Raw genomic sequence first — 24,320 nt, forward strand, 5'->3', positions numbered from 1 at the left:
ATTACAATGTTCCAAGAACACCGGCACTTGGCTGACTTTCTCTTCTCCTAGGGATACAGGATCAGTCTCAGGCCCTGAACCTGGCAACCCTACCTCCCACCCAAATTTAAAACAAAGCTGTCCCTGGCCACATCCACACCAGGCCTCTATTACACTTTGGACAATCATTATTTATTTATCTATATATTTAGTGTATTTATATACCGCCCCATAGCTGAAGCTCTCTGGGCAGTTTACAATAACTAAAAACATTAAAAACAAATACACAAATTTAAAAACACATCTTTTAAAAACAATTTAAAACAATTTATCATGGCTTCTCTCAAAGCCATGGCTCAAAGCCAATCATGGCTTCTCTCAAAGAATCCTGGGAAGTGTCGTTAGTGAAAGGTGCTGAGAGCTGCTAGGAGACGCCCTGTTTCTCTCACAGACCTTTAATCAGAGTGGCTGGCTGTTAAACCATTCTCTCAGGGGAATAGGAGTCTCCTCTCAGCACCCTTCACAAACTACACTTCCCAGGATTCTTTGAGGGAAGCCATGACTGTCTCAAGTGAAATCAAATCTGCTGTGGGTGTGGCCCTCTTATTAGCCAAGCCCAGCAGCTGTGAGGCTTTTAGAACACTGACAGTTGGTCCTTACTGAGCATGCCCCGCGTTATTATAGGCTTCCAGCCAAAATTTCTTAAATTAATTAAAAATCAACCAGGCATTTTTTAACTTTTAAACTGCAGTAGATGAAGGTCAGAGTATGGGGCAAGGTCAGTATTAGAATTACAGGTACTCTGTGAACATGGCTGATTTTTAATGAATTTCAACAGATTATGAGAACTCGCAGAAAAAAGTCCAAAAGGGCTCTGAGTTTTTTTCTCTCTTTTTAGACTTTGAACTCTCAATTCTCTCTGACTGTTTTGTGTGTCGCCATGAAAATTGACAGGGTTGTTAAGCAAGCGTTTCTGAGTTCAGAACTATAAGTTTTGTAAGGTTTTGTTTTGAAATGAGCTTATGGGAAGCCTCAGAATGGCATGGGGGGATATTTTCCATTTAACATTGCGGAATGTGAAAACTCCCTGCTGACTATAGTATCCCTGCTGACTATAGTATACAGCCACTCTTGTGGCTGTATAATTCATATTAATGTTGGCTGCAAAACGGGGCAGAGCAATTTAATGGTTCTAATTTGTTACAAAATTGACACCCACACTTCCTAAATGATATGAAACAAGGATGAAATAATAATTAAAATACTCAGTACTAACTTTGGAGTATTTTTTCACTATTCAGTTATAGTATATTACTTGTTTAACTCTTAAAGCAACAAACCTTTCTACATCCTGATGCTTCTCCTACCTTTAGAAGACAGCATCAAGCAGTAGTGAGTGACTGGTGGTGGTCCATTGGGACTCACAGTGTGAAGACAGGAGACCAACAATATATGAAGCCAGAGCCAGCAACAAGCAAAGCAAACTAATTCTAGTTCTGTCCCTATCTTCCTCCCTTCTGAGTTCTACAAGCTCAACACTGAGACAAGGAGGAAGAAACTGGCAGCCAGTGTCACCCTCTGGACTGGCTGTAAAAAAGAAGGCAAACAGGGGCAGATACGTATATAACCCATTTGCTCTATTGGATCAGCTTCCACTGGCATATAGAAGCCTATGTAGACACACCCAAAGTATGAAAATATTTTCCAAAATAAAGTTATATGCTCATGATTCATCTTCAAGTATAGTCACATTTTTGTGTCGTCCTCCCCGCAAACCCAATTTCCATCACCAATATCCTGAATGTTTTGGTAAGTGGTCTGTTCTTGAGTGGAGGAGTCTTCCATTAGGATCAATTCTCAGAGGAGGGATGAATGTTTATGGCAAGTTTGAGATTGGAAAGTCTGCATAGAAGACACTGACGTAAATCCAAATCCTTATTGGCAACACTGGATTACCCATTATTCTCTATCAATGCTTCTCAGCAGAACTTCAACAAACCGAGTCCCTTGTTGCAATGTAGTGTAATTGTCTGTGAACATGTTAACAAATGGCCTCTCTCTCTCTCTCTACTTCTCCCACTCATGGTGGGTATCTTAATAATTTCATTCTAGAGGAGGGTAAGGGTGCTCTCGTTACAGGATGACAATGACTGTGCAGGCAGGAAGAAACAGTTAAAGAGTGGCAGCAAAACATTTTAGAATTCTGGCACATTATGTTCATCCTTATTCATCAGTGACTGGTATAAAGGTGGCAGTCTAGTGGTGCTTCAAATATCTTTAAATATGCCAAGAAAATGAGAGACGATGTGGCATCTCCAGACCTGTTCCTTCCTTCCTCCCTCAGCCCTCCTCTCTGACTCACTGCAAGACATAGCTAAAGTCCTACTTACTACATCTGGTAAATGAGAAAGGTTTTCAAGGAAGGAATGGAGGAGAACATTAAAAACGTATGCCACATCTCTGACATCTAAAGTTGGAAACCCAACCACTAAAGCAAATGATATAATTATGGCATTGTGACAGTTCTAGCAAAACATGTCATCCAGTTTCATTACAGCTGAGCACTCATTTGGGAAAAAACCACAGAAATGTATGACAGAACTTTCCTATCAGCTGCATCTCAAACTGTAATTACAGCGTTATGTATTATACCTTCTTATTACAGACTATGAACTATAATAGATAAAAGCAGGCAGCTTGCATGGGTCACCAACCCATCGCATGAAGGCACCATGGCACCCATGAAGCCCTTCAGTGGCACTCCCAGCAGGTAGCCCAGAATCTGACCTTTTGTTTTTTTTAAAGTAAGTCTCCAGTCCTCCTAGAAAGAATGTTGTGCAGCACAATGTGCAGGTATCCTTCTAAGTGAGTTATTTGAAATGAGCCAGCCTGTCAGTGTTATTAGTCAAAGAGAGCAATCAGAGCTGTGACTGATGAGTGAGTTGCTTGGACACAAGGCAACAAGAATCCCTGCAGTTCTAAAGAGCTGCTGTTTTGCCCTCCCTATTAGTGCACTCTTCCTGCTTCTGTTTTTTCCCCTAGTCTTTGGAATCTACATGGTTTGCCCTTCCTTTTTTCCCTAGCAACCAGGGTGCATCTTTCCAGTGCTGGGTAGGCTGGTGCCAACAATTTCTTATTTTAAGTGCTTCCTTAAGACTTGTTTGTTCAGATAGGCTTTTTCAGGGTGGCACTGCTAGATATTATTAAAGATGGATTTAATGTATTTTTATTTTAGCTTTGTATTTTATTTTTACTTATACACCACTACAATATATTTGAATGGTAAGTAGTTAATAAACTCTCAAACTATACAAACCATTATATTTTCTCTAGTTTTGGATATTAGTTAATCCTCCCCTTCATCTTCCATTCACACTTTCTTCTCTGTCACCACCTTTCCACCCTATTCATCTAGCATGAATTAAATATTCTCTGGCCATGTACCGTGTCACTGCTAATATTCACCTGGCATGAAAGATGCACTAACTGGCTTGTACAACAGTAGCACTCTCTCCACCCAGTTATAAATAAAACTTTAAAAATAGAATACTTCTGTTTTTCTTTCCCCCTATTACTTCTTTTCCCTGATGGTCTGGTTCTCTTCACTAATATATTTAATCGACCAAGAGGCAATTGTCCTTTGCCATCCTCTTCCAGCATTGACCTCCTTCTCACAGTTTGATGATAAAGAGAGCAAAGGGTTTGCTCCAATACCAGTCCTGTCATGTCACAGTAATTATCTCAATAACACCACACAAGCAAGAATTAGGTCAAAGTTCACAGCCTTTTTTCCCAGTCTTGTATGAAGTCTGGATTTTGATATCCTCCTTCACAGTTTGGAAATGAGGATACATGCACTAGCCTTTGTATTCCCAACAATAATTTATTCCCCTTGTAATTCTAGAGCGCTTACTTGTGTTCACTTCAGGCACACTACAATTTACTCCTTATTTGCACCAAATTGCACCCTCCAGCAATTAGGGGTTGGGGTTTTTTTCAACAGCTGTGTGGCAGGCAGAATTTAAACAGGTTAAGTTTTCACCAGGCAGATCCACAGCATACATGTTATGCACATCCAGAGCACATTTAAAGCACATGACTTCCTCCAAAGAATCCTGGGAACTGTGATTTTCCTAACAGAGCTGTACATTACCAGCACTCTTTACAAACTACAGTTTCCATGAACTGGGGGAAGTCATGTGTGTTGGATGTGCTTTACATGTATGGTGTGGCATCTTCAATTCTGGTGAAGCCTGCACCAATTGCATCTCTACATTATACTAGAAAAAAAGGTGACAATAACTCTCCATGTAATACAACTTCTACTACAGCCATTGATGGTATAACGAGGCTACTACCTTTAATAACGGCACAAAAAAGACATCCCTCAAATCTAGGCCCATTCCTACTACGGAACATTTGCCAGCCACACCACTACAGGCAGTTGAATCAAGAGAATCTTTGCATATCCTTTTCATCATTTCTAAAGAATTTTAAATTTTCAAAAGTCATTGGGAAAGTTTATTCTCTCTCTCTTCTTCAGAACTCTGGGAGATACACACAAAGGGGAAAAGAAATAATTCCAGCAGTGGGTTTTTGAATCAAAGATTTTTAAGACTCGCTGTCTCAAAACTGACAGGCAGGTATTGAGAATTTTGGGACCAATTTTGGGGCTGTCTTTAGAGGGAAACTCACACGCTATTTTCCTGCAGGTGGAAGACGCTCTCCCTCTGCCCTGTTCCATTTTTATGCCTAACCCTACCATCCCCAGGAGGGCTTCTATTCTACCTCAGCCCAGCCTATCCCTCAGCATGCAGCACTTGCCTAGAATGAAGCGCTCACCTGACAGCCGCTCTCCCTCCTTGGAGCGAGGAGAGCAACCGCAAAACTCGGCTCAAAACAGGCATTCTCGACGCAGCCATATTGCCTCCAACTTCCTCTGAAGGGCTTCCTCGCCTCCCAGGAACCGGATAAACCAACTAGGAGAGCCCTCTGGTGGAGAAAGAAATGTGTTGCAACGACGACGCTGAAGTTGGTTCCTAGTTCCCAGTTCCCAGGTCCTTATTTGCTTGAAAGTTCAAAACGCTAAGAAAGAAGAAAACTTGACAGCTACAGCAACTTCAAGCCAAACTTAACATGTCTCTGAACCCCAAAATATATGTTGGGGTACCCTGTATGGTAGATCACCGTGATCGGGGGACTCTCCTCGTCAAGAATAACCATACATTTTATGCAATCAAAATAATCAGGCTTCTGATATAATCGTAAATACATAATGATGTCACAAAATCATAAATAATAAGTAACTGGGGGTGCCCACCCTAAAATCTGCTCTGGGCCAGGACAAATCATACACCTCAGGAAAGGGGAGGGTGTCCCCTTCGAGATGCCACTGTGTCCTGCCTGGCCCAGAGCTTCTGCTGGGCGCAGGGCACGGAAGAGGGCATCTATGTAAAACCAAAGCAGGGAAAAACATACAGGAAAAAATAAGGAACTGGGGGTACCCACCCCAACATCTGCTCTGGGCCAGGACAAATCATTCACCCCAGGAAAGGGGAGGGTGTCCTGTATGAGATGCCACTGTGTCCCGCCTGGCCCAGAGCTTCTGCTACGCACAGGGCACGGAGGAGGGCATCTATGCAAAACCAAACCAGAGAAAAATGTGCAGGAAAAGATAAGGAACTGGGGGTGCCCACCCCAAAATCTGCTCTGGGCCAGGACAAATCATATACCCCAGGAAAGGGGAGGGTGTCCTCTACGAGATGCCACTGCATCCCATCCGGCCCAGAGCTCCTGCCTGGCACAAGGCACGCACGAGTACATATATGTAAAATCAAAATGGATAAAAACATACAGGAAAAATAAGTAACTGGGGTTACCCACCCCACCATCTGCTCTGGGCCAGGACAAATCATACACCCCAGGAAAGGGGAGGGTGTCATCTACGAGATATCAGTGCGTCCTGCCTGGCCCAGAGCTTCTGCTGGGCATCAGGCATGAATGAGCGCATCTAGGCAAAACGAACATGGACAAAAAGACGCAGGAAAAGATAGGTAACTGGGGGTGCCCACCCCAAAATCTGCTCTGGGCCAGGACAAATCATATACCCCAGGAAAAAAGATGGTGTACCCTATGAGATGCATGTCTTTCCCAGCTAAAATAATGAAGAGTAAATAGGGGAAAAGATATATAATAATAATAATAATAATAATAATAATAATAATAATAATAATAATAATAATAATAATAAATTTATTAGTCGCCCATCTGGCTGGATGTCCAGCCACTCTGGGCGACGTACAAGATAAAAACAATACATTAAAACGTTAACATTTAAAACCATAACAATAAAAACCTAACCCACCCCCAAAAGCCTGCCTGAAGAGCCAGGTCTTCAAGGCCCGGTGGAAGCTCATCATAGAAGGGGCATGGCGGAGATCGTTTGGGAGAGAGTTCCACAGGGTGGGGGCCACTATTGAAGAAGCCCTCTCTCTAGTCCTCACCAGTCTAGCTGTTTTAACCGGTGGGATCGAGAGAAGGTCTTCTGAGGCTGATCTTGTTGAGCGGCATCCCTGACGATGCTGGAGGCGCTCCTTCAGATAGACTGGGCTAAAACCGTATAGGGTTTTAAAAGTCAAAACCAACACCTTGAATTGGGCCCGGTAAACAACCGGTAGCCAGTGCAACTCCTTCAGCACTGGAGTGATGTGATCTTGCCGGCGGCTGCCTTTAATCAGACGAGCCGCCGCATTCTGTACCAGTTGCAGCTTCCGGACCGTTTTCAAGGGTAACCCCACGTAGAGCGCATTACAGTAATCTAGGCGAGAGGTGACCAGGGCATGTACTACCGGTGGGAGCAGATGGTTGGGAAGGTAGGGGCGCAGCCTCCGTATCAGATGGAGTTGATACAGCGCCGCCCGGCTCACAGCCGAGACTTGAGCTTCCATGGTCAGCTGGGAGTCAAGAATGACCCCCAGGCTGCGGACCTGGTCTTTCAGGGGCAATCGTACCCCGTTGAGCACCAGGTCCACATCCCCCAGCCTTCCCTTGTCTCCCACAAACAGTACCTCGGTTTTGTCAGGGTTCAGCTTCAGTTTATTCCTTCCCATCCAGCCACTCACCGACTCCAGGCACTTGGACAGGGTTTCTACAGCCAACCTCGGTGAAGATTTAAATGAGAGATAGAGCTGTGTGTCATCCGCATACTGATGACATTGCAGCCCAAATCTCCTGATGATTGCCCCCAGCGGCTTTATATAGATGTTAAACAGCATCGGGGAGAGGATGGAACCCTGTGGCACCCCACAAGTGAGAGGCCAAGGATCCGAAACCTCATCCTCCAATGCCACTCTTTGGTACCTACCAGAGAGGAAGGAATGGAACCACTGCAATACAGTGCCCCCCATACCTAACCTCTCCAGGCGGTCCAAGAGGATAACGTGGTCAACGGTATCGAAAGCCACTGAGAGATCAAGGAGGACAAGGAAGGTGCATTCGCCCCTATCTCACGCCCTCCTCATATCATCTACCAAGGCGACCAGGACTGTTTCAGTCCCATGTCCAGGCCTGAAGCCCGATTGAAATGGATCCAGATAATCCGCTTCCTCCAAGTGCGCTTGCAACTGTTTTGCCACCACCCGCTCAATCGCCTTGCCTAAGAATGGCAAATTTGAGACTGGGCGAAAGTTGTTCAGATCTTGGGGATCCAAGGAGGGCTTCTTTAAGAGTGGTTTTATTACTGCCTCCTTGAGCGGTGATGGCATTACTCCCTCTTCGAGGGATGCATTTACCACCATCTTGATCCCCTCACCCAGTCTATCTTTGCAGCTCATAATGAGCCACGATGGGCAAGGATCGAGTAAGCAAGTGGTTGGCTTTAAGGTTGAAAGCACCTTGTCCACTTCATCAGCTGGAAGAAGCTGGAACCGATCCCACGCCACCAGAGCACCACTGGTCACCTCTGGCTCGCTCACTGTGTCCACAGTGCACGGAATAACACTCTTAATACGATCGATTTTCTCCGCAAAGTGTTTAGCAAACTCGTCACAGGAGACCTTAGCATGTTCCATTGGTTCCGGAGCAATTGGACCGACCAGGCTCCGGACCACTTGGAACAGTCTCCTGGGACAACACTCTGCAGATGCAATAGAGGCAGCATAAAAATCTTTTTTTGCTGCCCTTATTGCCACATGATAGGCTGCCGCAGCCGCTCTAACATGTGTGCGATCATCGTCAGAGCGAGATTTCCGCCACCGGCGCTCTAGCCGTCTCACCTCCCGCCTCAGAGTTCGTAACCGTGGGGTGAACCACGGTGCCGTCTGACATCTATTCAGGGGGAGAGGGCGTTTCGGAGCCACCCGGTCTAATGCCCTGGCGATTGTGGTATTCCACCCCTCCACCAGAGTCTCAGCCGAGTGGCTGTGTGCATGCTCCAAAGAGTCCCCAAGCGCATTCAGGAATCCATCAGGATCCATCAGACGCCTGGGGCGGACCATTTTAATAGGTCCTCCACCCCCACGGAGGGTTTGTGGCACCGAAAAGTCCATCCTCACCAAGTAGTGGTCTGACCATGACAAGGGGGTGATGGATGTACCCCCAATTTTCAGATCACTCCCCTCCTCTCCCGAGACAAATACAAGGTCGAGTGCATGACCGGCTACATGGGTGGGCCCCATTGTAATAAGGTGCAGCTCCCAGGAAGCCATGGTTTCCATGAAGTCCCGAGGTAAGGATGGCCTCTGAATGTACATTGAAGTCCCCCAATACCAACAGATTTGGGGACTGTACACGTACAGCCGAGATCACCTCCAGCACCTCGGCCAGGGAGTCCGTCATGCAGCGGGGTGGGCGGTACACGAGCAGAATCCCTAGACTGCCCTTTGGGCCCAACCTTCAGTACATGCAGTCTGCCACCTTGGTCTCACAGAGAGGAGGTCTGGTTAGAACCAGGGACCTTCGGTAAATAACCGCCACTCCCCCTCCCCAACTACCGACCCTCGGCTGCTGTGCATACGAGAACCCAGCCGGACACATGGCCGCAAGAATAGGAGCAGCAGCCTCATCCAGCCAGGTTTCTGTAATACATGCCAGGTCCGCGCTCTCATCCAATATCACATCATGGATGAGGGATGTTTTTTGGGCAACAGACCTGGCATTGCACAGCAGCAATCGAAGGCCAGAGTATGGAGTCAAGCATCCCCCAGCTGTCTGTTGGCTCTGGACAGGCCCGGAACAGAGGACAGATATTATGCATCTCTCCCTAATTTGGGGTGACCACTACAAAATCTTCTGTGGGCTATGAAAAATCATTCACTTGAGCAAAGTGAATAGTGTCCTCCGCAAGATGCCACTGCATCCTGCCTGGCATGGTTTGTGGTCATACGGAACAGGTATGGACATCTATGCACAACAACAATAATCAAGCTATGTAGAAAATACATAAGGAACTGTGGAACTTTTATGACATCATTATGTATTTACGATCATATCAGAAGCCTAATTATTTTGATTGCATAAATGTATTGTTACTCTTGACAGGAGAAACCCCTAATCACGGTGATCTACCATACAGGGTACCCCAACATATATTTTGGGGTTCAGAGACATGTTAAGTTTGGCTTGAAGTTGCTGTAGCTGTCAAGTTTTCTTCTTTTTTAGCGTTTTGAACTTTCAAGCAAATAAGGACCTGGGAACTGGGAACTAGGAACCAACTTCAGTGTCGTGCTCTTGGATGCTCTGTTTCATCAAGGACCCGATGCAGTCTTGCTTGGAGGCCAGGCCTGGCAACCAAGAGGTCTTCTGCATCTTTAAAAGTTGTGCAGGGGGAAGGGAAAATTCCACCTTGTGGTTTTTCCCGTTACAGTGCTGCAAGAACACCTACACCTGGCTGACTTTCTCTTCTCCTAAAGATACAGGATCAGTCTCAGGCCCTGAGCCTGGCAACCCTAATATTGTCTCAGCCTAAGTTACCTCACAGGGTTGTTGCAAAGATAAATGGGGGGAAGGGAATGGCAATAGTCGTGGCATTCACAAATCAAAATAAGTCTAGTGAGGGGGGCACACACAAGAAATAAGATGTCTGAGAGATAGAATGGTCACAGGTGAAGCTTTCCCCATAATTGTATTTTCATACAAAAAAGGCTTACTCCATTTAATTTCTACCTGCCCCACAGCTGTCTATAACAGCCTGATCTCCTGCAATGCCACCCCTAAACCATGCAAAGAACTCAAGTAAAAAAACCAACAATCACAGAATTTGGGCAATTTTTTTTTAAAAAAAGAACATCTGTAACAGTATGAAATACAACATTTTGAGGCAAAAGGAAATTATGAGACAATAGACATGAAACCCACGCACAAAGCCTTGACAAACACCGACAAAAATACTCTGAGCATGAGCATTTTCACATTTTAAATTTTTACTCATCATTGTTTTTGCTTATTTATTGCCTTGGACCAGTCCCTAACTCTCAGCCTAACCTACCTCGCAGGGCTGTTGTGAAGATACAGAAGGCAGAATTAAAATGGGGGAAAGGAAACTAAGGCTGCAATGCAATACATGTCTACTCAGAAGTAAGCTTTATTGGGTTCAATGGACTTACTCCCAGGTAAGTGTGTACACAATACATACTTGCCTGGGAGTAAGTCCCATTAAACCCAAGTACTGGATTGCAGGTCAGTCCTTGTATTACATGCATCACATTTTACTTGCCTTAACCAGATTGATGCATCTTTGTACTATAAAGGGTCATATTTTTCTCTCCCCCCTCCTGCCCACTGATTGGCACAGCTGCAACCAGACCTTATCTTACCTAATTGTATCCTATATAGGGTTGCCAGGCTCAGGGCCTGAGAATAACTCTGTATCTTTAAGAGGAGAACATTCAGCCGAGTGCAGGTTTTCTCAACAGTGTAATGGGAAAAACCACAACGTTAAATTCTCTCTTCCCCCTGCACAACTTTTAAAGCTACAGAAGACCTCTTGGAGGCTGGGCCTGGCAACCAAGAGGTCTTCTGTATCTTTAAAAGTTGTGCAGGGGGAAGGGAGAATTGCAAGAGAGGGTTGTGGCGCAGCAATTGCAAATACTCTTGGATGAAACAGATTATCTTGACCCATCCCAGTCTGGGTTCAGGCCTGGTTACAGGACTGAATTGGCCTTGGGAGCCCTGATGGATGACCTTTATCAGGAGGACAGGGGGAGTGCAACCCTGTTATTCTTACTTGATCTCTTGGCAGCTTTTGATACCAGCGACCATGGTATCCTTCTGGGCCGACTTGGTGAGATGGGTATTGGAAACACTATTTTACAGAGTCTCCAGAGTCGTGTTCAGGGAACAGTATTGGGCAATTGTCTTTTGTCCCCCTGGCAGTTGTGCTGTGGGGAGCCGCAGGGTACCATCTTGTCCCCCATGCTGTTTAACATCTACATGAAATCCTTGGAAGCGGCCATCAGGAGATCTGGAATGAGCAGTACACTGATGATACCCAGCTCTATTTCTCTGTAACATCTGAATCAGGAGAGGCCGTGCAAGCCCTGGACTGGTGCCTGGATTTGGTGGTGGGTTGGATGAGGGCCAATAAACTGAGTCTGAATCCTAGCAAGACAGAGATGCTGTGGGTGGTTCCCGAGTTCAGATAATTGGCTGGTTGCCTGCTTTTTGGATGGACTTGTACTCCCTCTGAAAGAGCAGGTCCGTAGTCTGGGGGTGCTCCAGGATCCATCTTTGTCACTAGAGGCCCAGGTGACCTCAGTGGCTAGGAGTGCTTTTTACCAGCTTTTGCTGGTAAGACAGCTGCAGCCATTTCTGGGCCAAGATAGCTTGATTACTGTTGTCCATGCAATGGTAACCTCCAGGCCGCATTATTGTAACGTGCTCTATGTGGGGCTGATGACTCAAGAGCCAGTGTTTTTAAGAAAAATGCACAAAAGAGAAACTAAATGTTACAAGGCCTAGAGAAGTTACATGCCCTGCTGAAACTTATCACTAAAAGTACGTGCTGGGAAGCTATTGTGTGATGGCTAGCTTGGAATGCAGATATGGGTGGAGAAATTAATGTGCTGGGTGCATTAGAAATGATGGGCATGCATAAGTTAGAAGATTGACCAATGGAAAGGTGGCAGGATGGCATTAGGGGGCCAATTAGAATGTGTCATGAATTTTTGCTTGCATTGTATAAAAGTGTAGCACCCCCCCCATAAGGGGTGTGCTTGTTTGCGAATTATTGCCTTGCACCTCTTCTGGCCAGAATGAAATAAAGCTTGTTGGACCCTTCAACCTGGGTGTGGTCATTTGGCTGTACTGCGCACTGGGCAACCAACCCATTTGGGAGACAACAGTTTCTGGCACCCCAGAATGGGATGTGACTGAAACAATATACAGCTTTGCCCGGTTCAGTCCTCCGACTTCAGAAGCGACATGGATTGAACCAAGGCCGAGGCGCCACAGTGATTTCACTGACAGTCAAGTTCCCTCCAGGCTGTGGACGAAGCCGGTGGGTGCCACATTGGCGCAACGCCTGAAGGGCCAACAACTTAGGGGAACGGGACTGCCTGGTAAGTAATATTTACATTGTTTCTCCCCTGGGAAAAGTGAAAGGAAAATATAGTGGGGAAAGTAAAAAGTGTCTGTAAAAATCCTACTGCATAGATGCTGTGGGTGGCAAGACCGGGTTTGAGTCCCGTGAGGCCCCCTTAGCCCACACAGGTTGGGAGCCGAGCAGAAGTCGACACTAAAATCCTACTGCATAGACGCTGTGGGTGGCAAGACCGGGTTCGAGTCCTGTGAGGTCCCCTTAGCCCACACAGGTTGGGAGCCGAGCAGAGGTTGGCACTATGGGTACAGGCCAGTCAAAAACCCCTTCTTGCTCTCCTTTGGCATACATCCTTGCTAATTGGTCTAAGTTTGGAGGGGATCCCCTGATAAAAAAGAAATTGATCATGTTTTGCAATCAATGGTGGCCTCAATATACACTCGAGGTCGAGGATGGAGAAACATGGCCTGAAAATTGATCCCTACAATATAACAGTATACTGCAGTTGTTGTTATTTTGCCGGCGTGAAGGAAAATGGGGGGAAATACCTTATGTGGAATGTTTTATGAGTTTGTTTAGAGATAAAGATGTGCAAAAATCTTGTGGCATAGGCATGGGAAGTGTGATGTTTGTGGCAGGAAAAAAGGAGGTTAAAAAAGTTTATCCGGACGTACAAGAGGAAGAAATACAGCTCATGGTTGCTCCAAAGGAATGCACCGCTTGTTTTGATTTGACTCCCTCCGCTCCCCCTGCTTGTGTGAGCCAGGCATCATCACTGGGTTCAGGGGGGGTAAGTTGTTAGCTAGCACCCCTGAGAAAAATCTGGCAGCCACCCCTCAGGATGGCCCTAGGCTCCTAGAGAATCTTCGGAAGATATGGGAACTAGCAGAATGTGCCCAGGAGCTGAGCAGCCCAGTAGCCAGCCGCACTTGCTCCAAGGCCTCAGAGTGTTCAGTGCTTCAGGCCCCTTTAAGACAAGCTTTGGGAGGAGGGGGGCCAGCCCTCATTTATGTCCCTTTCTCCACTGCAGATCTGTTGAACTGGAAACCATCGATGGGTCCCTACCGGGAGAATCCAGAGGAATTGCACCGACTTATGTAAACCAAGTTGGTCAGATATACAGGCATTATTGAATTCCTTTGTAACTCCAGAGGAAACGAGAATGATTGTGGCTAAAGCTGGGGAGGAGGCACAATGGCGGCACCCTCAAGAGGAGGTCGAGGAATATTGTCCGGAGAAAGAGCCACCGTGGGATCCAAATGTGAGGGTTGAAAGACAGAGGCTGGAGGAATATCAAGAGTTAATTTCAGAAGGAATTCGAGGTGCAGTTCCGAAGCAGAAAAACTTGGCTAAGCTGTATGAACTACGTCAGGGACCGGAGGAGGATCCTTCCTCATTTTATGGGAGGTTGTGTAAAACAGCGAGACAGTTTACTGGAAGATCTGCACTGGCTACCAGTTGTGTACCGAGCCCAATTCAAGGTGTTGGTGTTAACCTTTAAAGCCCTGTACGGTGTCGGTCCAGTTTATCTAAAGGAGCGCCTCCAGCATCACCAAATATGCCGCCTGACGAGATCTGCCTCACAAGACCTTCTCTCGGTCCCACCAGTTAAGACAGCTAGGCTGGTGCGGACCAGAGAGAGGGCATTCTCAGTTGTGGCCTCCACCCTCTGGAACTCTCTGCCATACGACCTTCGCCATGCCCCCTCCCTGGTAGGTTTCCACCAAGGATTGAAAACTTGGTTGTTTCAGCGGGCATACAAGTCTCCTAGATAATTTTAGTTTACAGTGTATAGATGTAGGTTGGTGGATTATAATTGTTTTATATGTTAAAACTTTATTATATGTTATATTTTTAATTATGTACGCCGCCTAGAGTGGCCGTTCATTCAGCCAGATAGGCGGCCTAAAAATAAAATTTTATTATTATTATTATTATTATTATTATTATTACTGATTTAAATCCAGAAGAGGAGGGTAATCAAAGACTGTTTACCACTTTGTTTATTGGGCAGGCTGCCTCTGACATTAGACGGAAGTTGCAAAAGGTGGACGGGGCTGGGGCTATTTCAATCAGTCAGTTGATTGAGATTGCTTACAAAGTATACACAAACAGAGACCAGGTGAAGAAAAAAAGAGGAAAAAGAGAAAATGAGAACAAAGGCGTCTTTACTGGCAGTAGCTTTGGTAGAACAGGGAGTAAGGACAAAGGAGCGTCCGAAAGTGAGACAGAGAGAAAGACAGGGAGGGAGAGAAAGTTAAGCTCTTGCTCCTGACTCTGGCCTTGAGAGAAAGTTGACTCACATTGAGTCTAACCATTGGTCCATTTTGCTATTGTCTGCACTGACTGGCAGCAGCTCTCCATGATTTCAGGCAGGGGATATTCCCAGCCTTACCTGGAGTTGCCACTGCCGGATTTGGAAAAACAATTTGATCTGTTCATACATGAGAGACAAGGAGTAGCAAGTGGAGTACTGACTCAGCCATTTGGTACACAGCGACGTCCAGTGGCATATTTTTCTAAGCAGTTGGATCAGACCAGCAAGGGATGGCCAGTGTGTCTAAGAGCAGTAGCAGCAACAGCTTTGCTGGTGGAAGAGGCAAAGAAGCTGACTTTGGGACAATCTATGACTGTTTACACCCCGCATTCAGTTCTGATGGTGATGGATGCTAAGGGAGGGTCATGGCTTTCAGCCAGTCGATTGACAAAGTATCAGGCCCTGCTTCTCAACCAAGGGGATATGAAGTTGGCTACAACAAATGTTTAACCCAGCTACTCTGATGCCTATAGAACAGGAAGAAAGACTCGTTCATGATTGCATTGCTACAATTGAAAGCGTTTATTCGAGCAGACCAGACCTGAAGGATCAACCTCTAGCAAATGCAGACCTGGAACTGTACACAGATGGAAGCAGTTTTATTGAGAACGGAGTGTGAAAGGCTGGTTATGCAGTGGTTACTTTATGGACTGTTCTGGAGGCTAAAGCCTTGCCGAGCAATACATCAGCTCAGAAGGCAGAACTGATTGCCCTCACTAGAGCCTTGGAGCTTGCAAACGGACAAAGGGTTAATATTTATACAGACTCAAAATACGTTTTTGGAGTGTTGCAGGCCCATGGAGCTATATGGAAAGAAAGGGGTTTGTTAACCTCTGCAGGTAGTCCAATAAAGCATGGAATGGAGATTTTTAAGCTTCTGGAAGCAGTAAACGACCCTACAGAAGTGGCAGTAATGCATTGTCGTGCCCACCAGAAGGGAGATCAGGATGTGGTGAAAGGAAATCGGACAGCAGATGCTGCAGCTAAGAGAGCAGCTCGGGGAGAGCCAGCAAAGCAGATGGCTCTTGTCCCACAAGTGAAGTTACCATCAGAAACTCAAAAATATATTGAGAAGGAAGAAACATTGGCATCTAGATTAGGAGCTAAAGAGAAAGTTGATGGATGGTGGAGGGTCCCTACTGGACAGATAGTAGTACCAAAGACAATTCTAGTCCATTTGATTAATCAGTACCAAAATGACACTCACATGGGAGCTGATGCAATGACTCAGAATTTACAGAGGATCTTGGTAGGACTAAAAATGCAAACTTTGGCAAAGCAAGCTTCTCGTAGGTGTCTGATATGCTGTCAGAACAATCCAGAGATACAACCTAAGCCTCCACTGGGGACAGGACGACATGGAACATCAGCTAGAGAATACTGGCAAGTAGATTTTTCAGAATTACCAAGATTTCAATGGTACAAGTACCTATTGGTATTCGTGGACACCTTGACAGGATGGCCAGAAGCTTTTCCTTGTAGAACTAACCAAGCCAGAGAAGTAGTCAAATGGATGATGAAAGAAATAATTCCCAGATTTGGAGTGCCAGAAGGACTCACCTCAGACCGAGGACCTCATTTTGTAGCAGGAGTTGCAACCTCTCTAGCCAAAGCTTTGGGACTGAGATGGGATTTACACACGTCATGGAGACCCCAATCCAGCGGGCAAGTGGAAAAAAATGAACCAGACTTTGAAAAGACAATTGGCAAAGATTTGTCAGGAAGGGAATTTGAAGTGGCCAGATGCATTGCCTTTAGCATTGTTGAGAGTTAGGGTGTCACCAAGGGCCAGGTTAGGAGTTAGCCCATTTGAGCTTTTATATGGCAAACCATATCCAAGGAATCCAATGGTGACGCTGTTGACCCATTAGGCTTTACTACCACAGGGTACCCAAATGCATGTAACGGGGGGTTGTGGGTACAGCAGTATTTGTCTTCTCTGTCTGCTGTGTTATCTTCTCTCCACAGATAAGTTCAAGACCGTTTGCTGTTGCCATTGGAGGTGCCAGTCCATTCTTTTCAGCCGGGAGATCAGGTGTATATCAGGACGTGGAAAGACGAGCCATTAAAGCCAAAGTGGAGGGGACCAGTGACAGTTTTACTCATCACGCAGCGGTGAAGGTACAAGGTGTCAAGCCGTGGATCCACTACACCTGAGTGAAGGCAGCTCCACCCGAACGAGAAGGACCCCCTGAGAGTGATGCACCAGAAGCCGTCACAAAAGGACAGCGGTGGACAGTAGAGCCTGTGGAGGACTTAAAGTTCCTGTTTAAAAAGCAAGCATGAGCCGAAGGTTTCAGTATGTTGTCTTTTTGGGACTCGTTTGGGAGAAAGTTATGGGGTACTTTTATACTCCCTATGAACAAAACCAGAATGTTGGATGTTTTTAGCAAATAAAGTTTTGAATACCAGCGTGTTTTGTTTGCAAGGGGGAAGGCCCAGGGGAAAGAAATCACAAAGAAGCTGAAGCATTCTTGTGAATGGGCCAGATAAGTGAGAACTGCGACTCCATTAAGTAATGGACTCGAGTCTCAAAGGGGGGATATGATGACTCAAGAGCCAGTGTTCTTAAGAAAAATGCACAAAAGAGAAACTAAATGTTACAAGGCCTAGAGAAGTTACATGCCCTGCTGAAGCTTATCACTAAAAGTACGTGCTGGGAAGCTATTGTGTGATGGCTAGCTTGGAATGCAGATATGGGTGGAGAAATTAATGTGCTGGGTGCATAAGAAATGATGGGCATGCATAAGTTAGAAGATTGACCAATGGAAAGGTGGCAGGATGGCATTAGGGGGCCAATTAGAATGTGTCATGAATTTTTGCTTGCATTGTATAAAAGTGTAGCACCCCCCCCCATAAGGGGTGTGCTTGTTTTGCGAATTATTGCCTTGCACCTCTTCTGGCCAGAATGAAATAAAGCTTGTTGGACCCTTTTATGAAAATATCGTATTTATGCCCATAAGTCAGCCAATAATACTTACAGACACGAAATCAGCATTCAAGAATCAAAGCCTTTATTCTGTGTACACAGGAGGAGCCATCTCTCGACTCATGCCCAAGAGATCTCCTGTCGAAGTTACATTCAAGCAGTCTTATATAGGTTTCAACCTACTCCCCCCTCCTCATGGTATTTTTCCACTTCTCTGCATTAACATCCCTTGGCCACCGCCCTTTGGCTGTTCGCCAGTTCCTTTCTGTGTTCTGTACCTGTTCTTTTCCATTAGCTGTCTACGTGTACATCCTGTGCATACATCCTGTGTGGGGGCAAAAGTCTAATGCAAACACATACACTTCTCTGCTCCTTTTGGGACTTTCCGTCCCAGTTATCTTGGTGTTTTCAATCAATACATTTCTCAGTAACCTTCGCACCTAGCCCACAATCTATGTGTACTTAACACCCGTGTGCGTACTTTGCACCTGTTCCTTATCTCTTATCCGCGTCCTTCATGCTGTTATTGTGGGCTGGGTTCTATAGCAACAGCTTAATGCAAACATAAAAGCATTTTATATTTTCTATTTCCTTGTTTGCTGCTGAGGCCCTTCTGGGGGCCTTTCTACTGCATGCTTAAGTATATTGAACTACTAACTCATATTGGGTGGGATTGCTGAAGCCTATTTCTAATATTTCCCCCCTCAAAAAGCTTTTAAGGACCCTCCGGATCCTTTTCTTGTATAATTGGAGTATACATTGCAAGCATTTGATTATAGGTTATTGCTTCAATCCTCTGAGAAATCATCAGATTATGATGAGCACGTTTGTCATGGCTCTAGCCCCCACGATACCTATTGAAGACCATCTGACTGGTTCATAATAGTCTACGATCTCCCGGGGGGTCCATATGGTGTGTCCCCATTCTTGCTGTGCCCTGGAGAGCACCTGTCTGGAACCTTCCCATGTAGTGGTTTATACATGGAGGCATTGTCACCTTATTTTACAAAGGGGGGGGTTGCCAGCACTCCTACATAACATGTTCCTGACCAATTGGCAGGTAATTGTTTCCAGGCATTACTTCCACAAATGAAATGATGTCCGTGCAGGGCCTTCTTTGCCCTTCCTTCATAGGGCCCTTTATCCCAACCTCTGTTTCCTTTTTCATTCATGCTAATCCTGCGACCCTGGGAGGGATCATACCAACTTGCTACAAAAGGTGAACCAAACCTTAAATGGGAATATATCTTGCTAGTGTTACACCACAGCATATCTTTCAGTTCTCCCCCAGGGACTGGCTGTGACCCATTTATGCAGGCTCCCTCATTCTCACTATACCAAGTGCCATTCGCTACCCAAGCCATTATAAACCCAGGATGGTGGGTGCCATTCCTGGACACCCATCTGAGCCGGTGCCGGTTGTCCTGGTACTGGCCTTGAGTCATATTATAATGCCTTGCAGGTCCAGGGCTCCATGTATGTCCACAGGCTAGTCATGCTTAGTTTGTGGCATTGGCAATTGGCAGCTCTATTGTATGCAACTCTGTACATCTCATCCTCATCTGTACAATTGCAAAAGTTCTGGAGGAGATACGTTTGGTTCCAGGACTGAGTAGAGCAATCTATTGGGGGGTCCCATGTGGGTGTTTTTACCCATTTCAGGGTCCACTCGCATTGGGATTGACCAACATATATATTCCCTCTTTTTCGCTCAAAACACCATATCCTGTCTGTGGGCCATACCTCCCAGGTCTTCTGAATCCAAAACTTATCCGAATCCCAGGTCTTATTCTTACTATCCTCAGTTTGTGCCATTTGGATGGAGGTAAAGGGAATCACCCAGAATGGGAGTGTGCTCTGACTATCTTGGGGACCTTTTGCCCAAATCCAGCATTTACTGGAATTAGTTTCTTTGACCATAGCTGCAATGGCTTGCAAGAAGGAATTATCTGTTGTTTCCTCTCCTTTCCTTCCAATTGATGGTATTGGACATATGAGCCCCATCATAACAAAATACATTGTGACAATATTACTCCTACCGCACCCCAAAATCCCAACCATTCCCATGTTTCCGTTGGGGCCTAATGCAAAATTCACAATCAGTTTAAAAGTCTCTTTCCAGCCTTAACTTCAGGTTGAAACTCGGTACAGTTCCCGAAAACCACTTTTCTTCGAGTTCTTGATTTTTCACTCCTGCCGTTGGAGGGTCCTGCGCTACCCTCTTCCCTGGTTCCTCTCAGTTACTGGTGATACTGCACGCTTAACTCGTGTAACATGTGTCCATCTGGGTACCCTGTCGATTTTAAGAGCAGTGTGTGTTGTCAAAAATACCTGTCTGGCGGGGCCCCAAGAGTTCTGTAATGGCTCTTATTTCCACTTCTTCACTCGTACCCAGTCGCCCGGCTTGAAAGGGTGTACTGGGCCATCCAATGGGAGTTGCTGGTATGTTTGAGAATATCTGTGGAGATCATGCAAAACAGACTGCAAGGCAATAACATTCTTTCACCATTGAATCCCCTAGAATTACATCTACTGATTTAACTGTATTCCCCACAGGTGAGGGGTCTTCCATACAAGGTTTCAAAAGGTGTCAATTTAGTAGTCCGAGGCACACCGTAACTGTGTTATTTGCACAGATTGGGCATTGCGCAGTCACTTTCTGAGTTTCCACATGCAACCCTGGAGCTATTATTTACCTAATTAACATGTTCCCCAATGCTGTTCCCCCCAGTAGGGACATCATGAGGTCCTATAATCTCTAGTGTGGCCCCTATTACAATTTTCTCAGGTTTCTCCATCAGACAGGCCGGCCATCCTTTTACTCCTGGGTCTTCATGCACCTCCCAGTTTTTGCGTGAGTATTCCTGAAGCTGCCCCCTTGTTCTCATGCACATGCAGTCTATCTGACTCCCGGGCATCGGGTGGTCCTAGGACTGGAGCCTTCATTAAAGCAGGCTGTAAGTCCTTAAAAGCTTTTTCCATGTCCCTGGTCCACTTCCAGGAGTTATAGAGGGCGGTTGCCTTCTGCCCATATTCCGGGATCCACTGTCTCCAGAATCCCATTAATCCCAAGAATGCTCATGGTTCTTTCGGACAACATACTACTTACTATTTGTTGTCTTGTATTCCTTCTACTTTGGACCTTCTTCACCCTGTGGAGCCCATGGGGGTCTCTCCCCTCTGCGGTGGCCTCGGTTTTTGTTTCCCCGGGGGCATTCTCAGGCCCAGAGTCCTCTTTCTTGACATTTTCCACATTGGTCTTTGGCCAAAGGGGTTCGTGACCCCTGCACAAAGAAGCTGATTACGAGCCTCGAGTTTACTGGATTATCAGGGTCCATGTCACTATACTGTCAAAAAGTGGTCATACTTCAATGAAGAAACTGGGCTGGGTCCTCATCTTGTTTTTGATGTATTTCATATAGCCTGCTCAGATTGTCTTAGGAACCGCCCTTTGGATCCCAAGAAGGATCAGGCGCCTGATCAATCTTTCTCCTGGCCCCGTGCGGGAGTTCCATGCAGGAGCCATAAGAGGACATGCCTCCTCCTGAGTGCAGGGACTGCCTCCCTCATTATCGGCCTGAGCCTGCCGTCTTGCTTGGCTTACAACAAGTCCCTTTTCCTCCACTGTCAACAAAATTTGTAACAATGTCTGGTTGTCACCCCAAGTTGGATTGTGGCTTAGAAAAATTGACTGGAAAAGGTCATGTATTTTGGATGTATCCTCTTTTAAGGTTGGGGTGTGGGTGGTCCAGTTTAATAAATCCAATGTGGAAAATGGAACATATTTGAATACCGACCAATCATCCTGATCTATCGCTTGGGTTTCCTGAAGGGGCATTATTTTATCTGAGCTCCTAATTCCCACCTGTGACCGTGTGGATTGGGTTGTCAATAGTAAAGATTAATTCCACTCTTCCTCTCTTATTACCAGACTATTTATGGCAACATTCTGTTCTAGTAGACCTTCTAGCCTAACAGCCTGTAATGTATTTACAATTACAAAATATTATTACGTTGGCAACCTTTACATTTTACCGGAGAAGGGGTGATTTGAATCACCTCATCCACTATTTCCCTATTTCCCCAGTCTAGTCATTCCGTTTCTCTCATATAAAACCTTTATAATAACAAATCCACCACAATCACAGTCCTATCAACTTTAACTATTATTCCTCCTGACAAATATTACTTCTAACACTTTTACATACGTTAATCACAGACACTTCAGAGAAACACAAATACACAGAGGACGATGTCAGACTGCTTAGGACAACATTTTGCCTTGGCTGATAATTCTTTACAATTTCAAAACAACTTTCCTATACATTTCTTTATTCACACATCTATTTATATGAAACAAGTTCCCTTTGCATTCACGTGATACTTTTATATCTACTTTATATCTACAATATTTACGATGCCTTTTTCTAGGTCTCTCAATTCCTATTTCCTTAACCTGGAGAGAGATGCCAGACTTCTTATAGGAACTTTTTGGTTTTAACAACAGTCCTCAATGTTCTACTGGCAACCTCCACATGTTAACCATGAAGTTTGTGTCATGGCGCCAGCGCCAGGATAAATTTCTTTATTAACAATGTTTCAACATATATTATCTACAGACACACCAAGAACCACAGTGAAACCAAGAAAAACACACACAGGCCTTAAAAAGATCCACTTAAACAACCTATTCTTCCTGGACTAACCCTCTTCCTCAGGGGGTCATTCCACCCTCGTTCCATACGTTGGCCATTCATCTACATCCTGACACAGGGTTATTTACGAACCATTGCCGCAGCATAACCTACCTTGGAGCCTTCAGTGCCCATTCATACCTGGGGTGTTGTTGTTTTTTTGGTCTTGCCTATTTATGTACTTTTCTGGTGAAGTCGAACAGAGTCGGAACAAAGTCGACTGCCTTCACCCCCCTCTGTACATATAAGGCAAACAATAACCACCACTTACCCCAGTCAGTGTCCTGAAGAATGGCACAGCTCTTCCCTACTGTGCAGTTTTTCCCTTATTCTGAAGCTGATTTCTCGGTTTGGGACCCCAATTATCAGCGTCCCAATCAGGTCCAGTGCCTCATGGCCCCCAGGGCAGACCTAAAGAGTCCGGTGCGCACTCCCCCAGCCTGGCGGAGTACAGCGGCCTGATTTGGCACTGAGTTTTAAAGGAGTTCCATCTGGGGTGCCAAAATTGTTACGAAAATATCGTATTTATGCCCATAAGTCAGTCAATAATACTTACAGACACGAAATCAGCATTCAAGAATCAAAGCCTTTATTCTGTGTACACAGGAGGAGCCATCTCTCGACTCATGCCCAAGAGATCTCCTGTCGAAGTTACATTCAAGCAGTCTTATATAGGTTTCAACCTGCTCCCCCCTCCTCATGGTATTTTTCCACTTCTCTGCATTAACATCCCTTGGCCACCGCCCTTTGGCTGTTCGCCAATTCCTTTCTGTGTTCTGTACATGTTCTTTTCCATTAGCTGTCTACGTGTACATCCTGTGTGGGGGTGAAAGTCTAATGGAAACACATACGCTTCTCTGCTCCTTTTGGGACTTTCCGTCCCGGTTATCTTGGTGTTTTCAGTCAATACATTTCTCAGTAACCTTCGCACCTAGCCCACAATCTATGTGTACCTAACACCCGTGTGCGTACTTTGCACCTGTTCCTTATCTCTTATCCGCGTCCTTCATGCCAGAAAGGGACTGGTCGAGTGGGTCAAGGAAGTGATCAACGCCTCTCTACAACAGGGCAGATTACCACCCTGTCTAAAGGAAGCTGTAATAAGACCTTTGCTGAAAAAATCCTCCCTTGACCCCTCATTATTAGGTAACTATCGTCCAGTCTCCAATATTCCTTTTTTGGGCAAGATAACAGAATGAGTGGTAACCGCCCAGCTCCAGAGATTTTTGGATGAGATGGATTATCTAGATCCATTTCAATCTGGTTTCAGGCCCGGCTATGGGACTGAGATGGCTTTGGTCGCCTTGGTGGATGACCTACGCAGGGAACTGGACAGGGGGAGTGTGTCCCTGTTGGTTCTACTGGACCTCTCAGCTGCTTTCGATACCATCAACCATGGTATCCTCCTGGGTCGCCTCGCTGGGATGGGACTTGAAGGCATGGTGCTATGGTGGCTCCGATCCTTCCTAGAGGGGCAAACCCAGAAGGCGGTTATGGGGGATACCTGCTCAACCCCTTGGCCATTGACCTATGGGGTCCCCCAGGGTTCAGTCCTGTCCCCCATACTATTTAATATCTACATGAAACCGCTGGGAGAGATTATCTGGAGTTTTGGGGTTCGGTGTCACCAATATGAGGATGACACCCAACTCTATTCCTCCTTTCCACCTAATGAAACCAAGGAAGCCATCCAGGTCCTAAACCGCTGCCTGGTATCAGTGATGGACTGAATGGGGACGAACAAGCTGAAACTAAATCCTGACAAGACAGAGGTGCTCCTTGTCAGTCGGAGGGCGGATCAGGGAATAGGGATTCAACTTGTGCTGGACGGGGTTACACTCCCCCTGAAATCTCAAGTTCGCAGCTTGG

General features: G+C 45.7%; 1 protein-coding gene across 3 annotated transcripts in view; it reads right to left on the minus strand.

The window, feature by feature from the left end:
• ACADL (acyl-CoA dehydrogenase long chain) overlaps positions 1–23,097 on the minus strand; it is a 56,893-nt gene extending 33,796 nt beyond the window's left edge. The window contains exon 1 of one of the 3 annotated variants that reach the window (XM_061607876.1): positions 22,723–23,097. Coding sequence is in view for 2 of the 3 variants with exons in the window: in XM_061607874.1 (XP_061463858.1) it covers positions 4,822–4,901 (80 nt within the window). In the remaining variant the exon portion in view is untranslated. Of the gene's footprint in view, positions 1–4,821; positions 4,959–17,809 lie in introns of those variants that run through there. The other 2 variants (XM_061607875.1, XM_061607874.1) reach the window with 2 other exon arrangements.
• Between the last annotated feature and the right edge of the window lie 1,223 nt (positions 23,098–24,320).

The sequence above is a fragment of the Rhineura floridana genome, chromosome 2 (genome assembly GCF_030035675.1).
Source record: "Rhineura floridana isolate rRhiFlo1 chromosome 2, rRhiFlo1.hap2, whole genome shotgun sequence".
In the NCBI taxonomy this organism is placed as follows: Eukaryota; Metazoa; Chordata; class Lepidosauria; order Squamata; family Rhineuridae; genus Rhineura; species Rhineura floridana.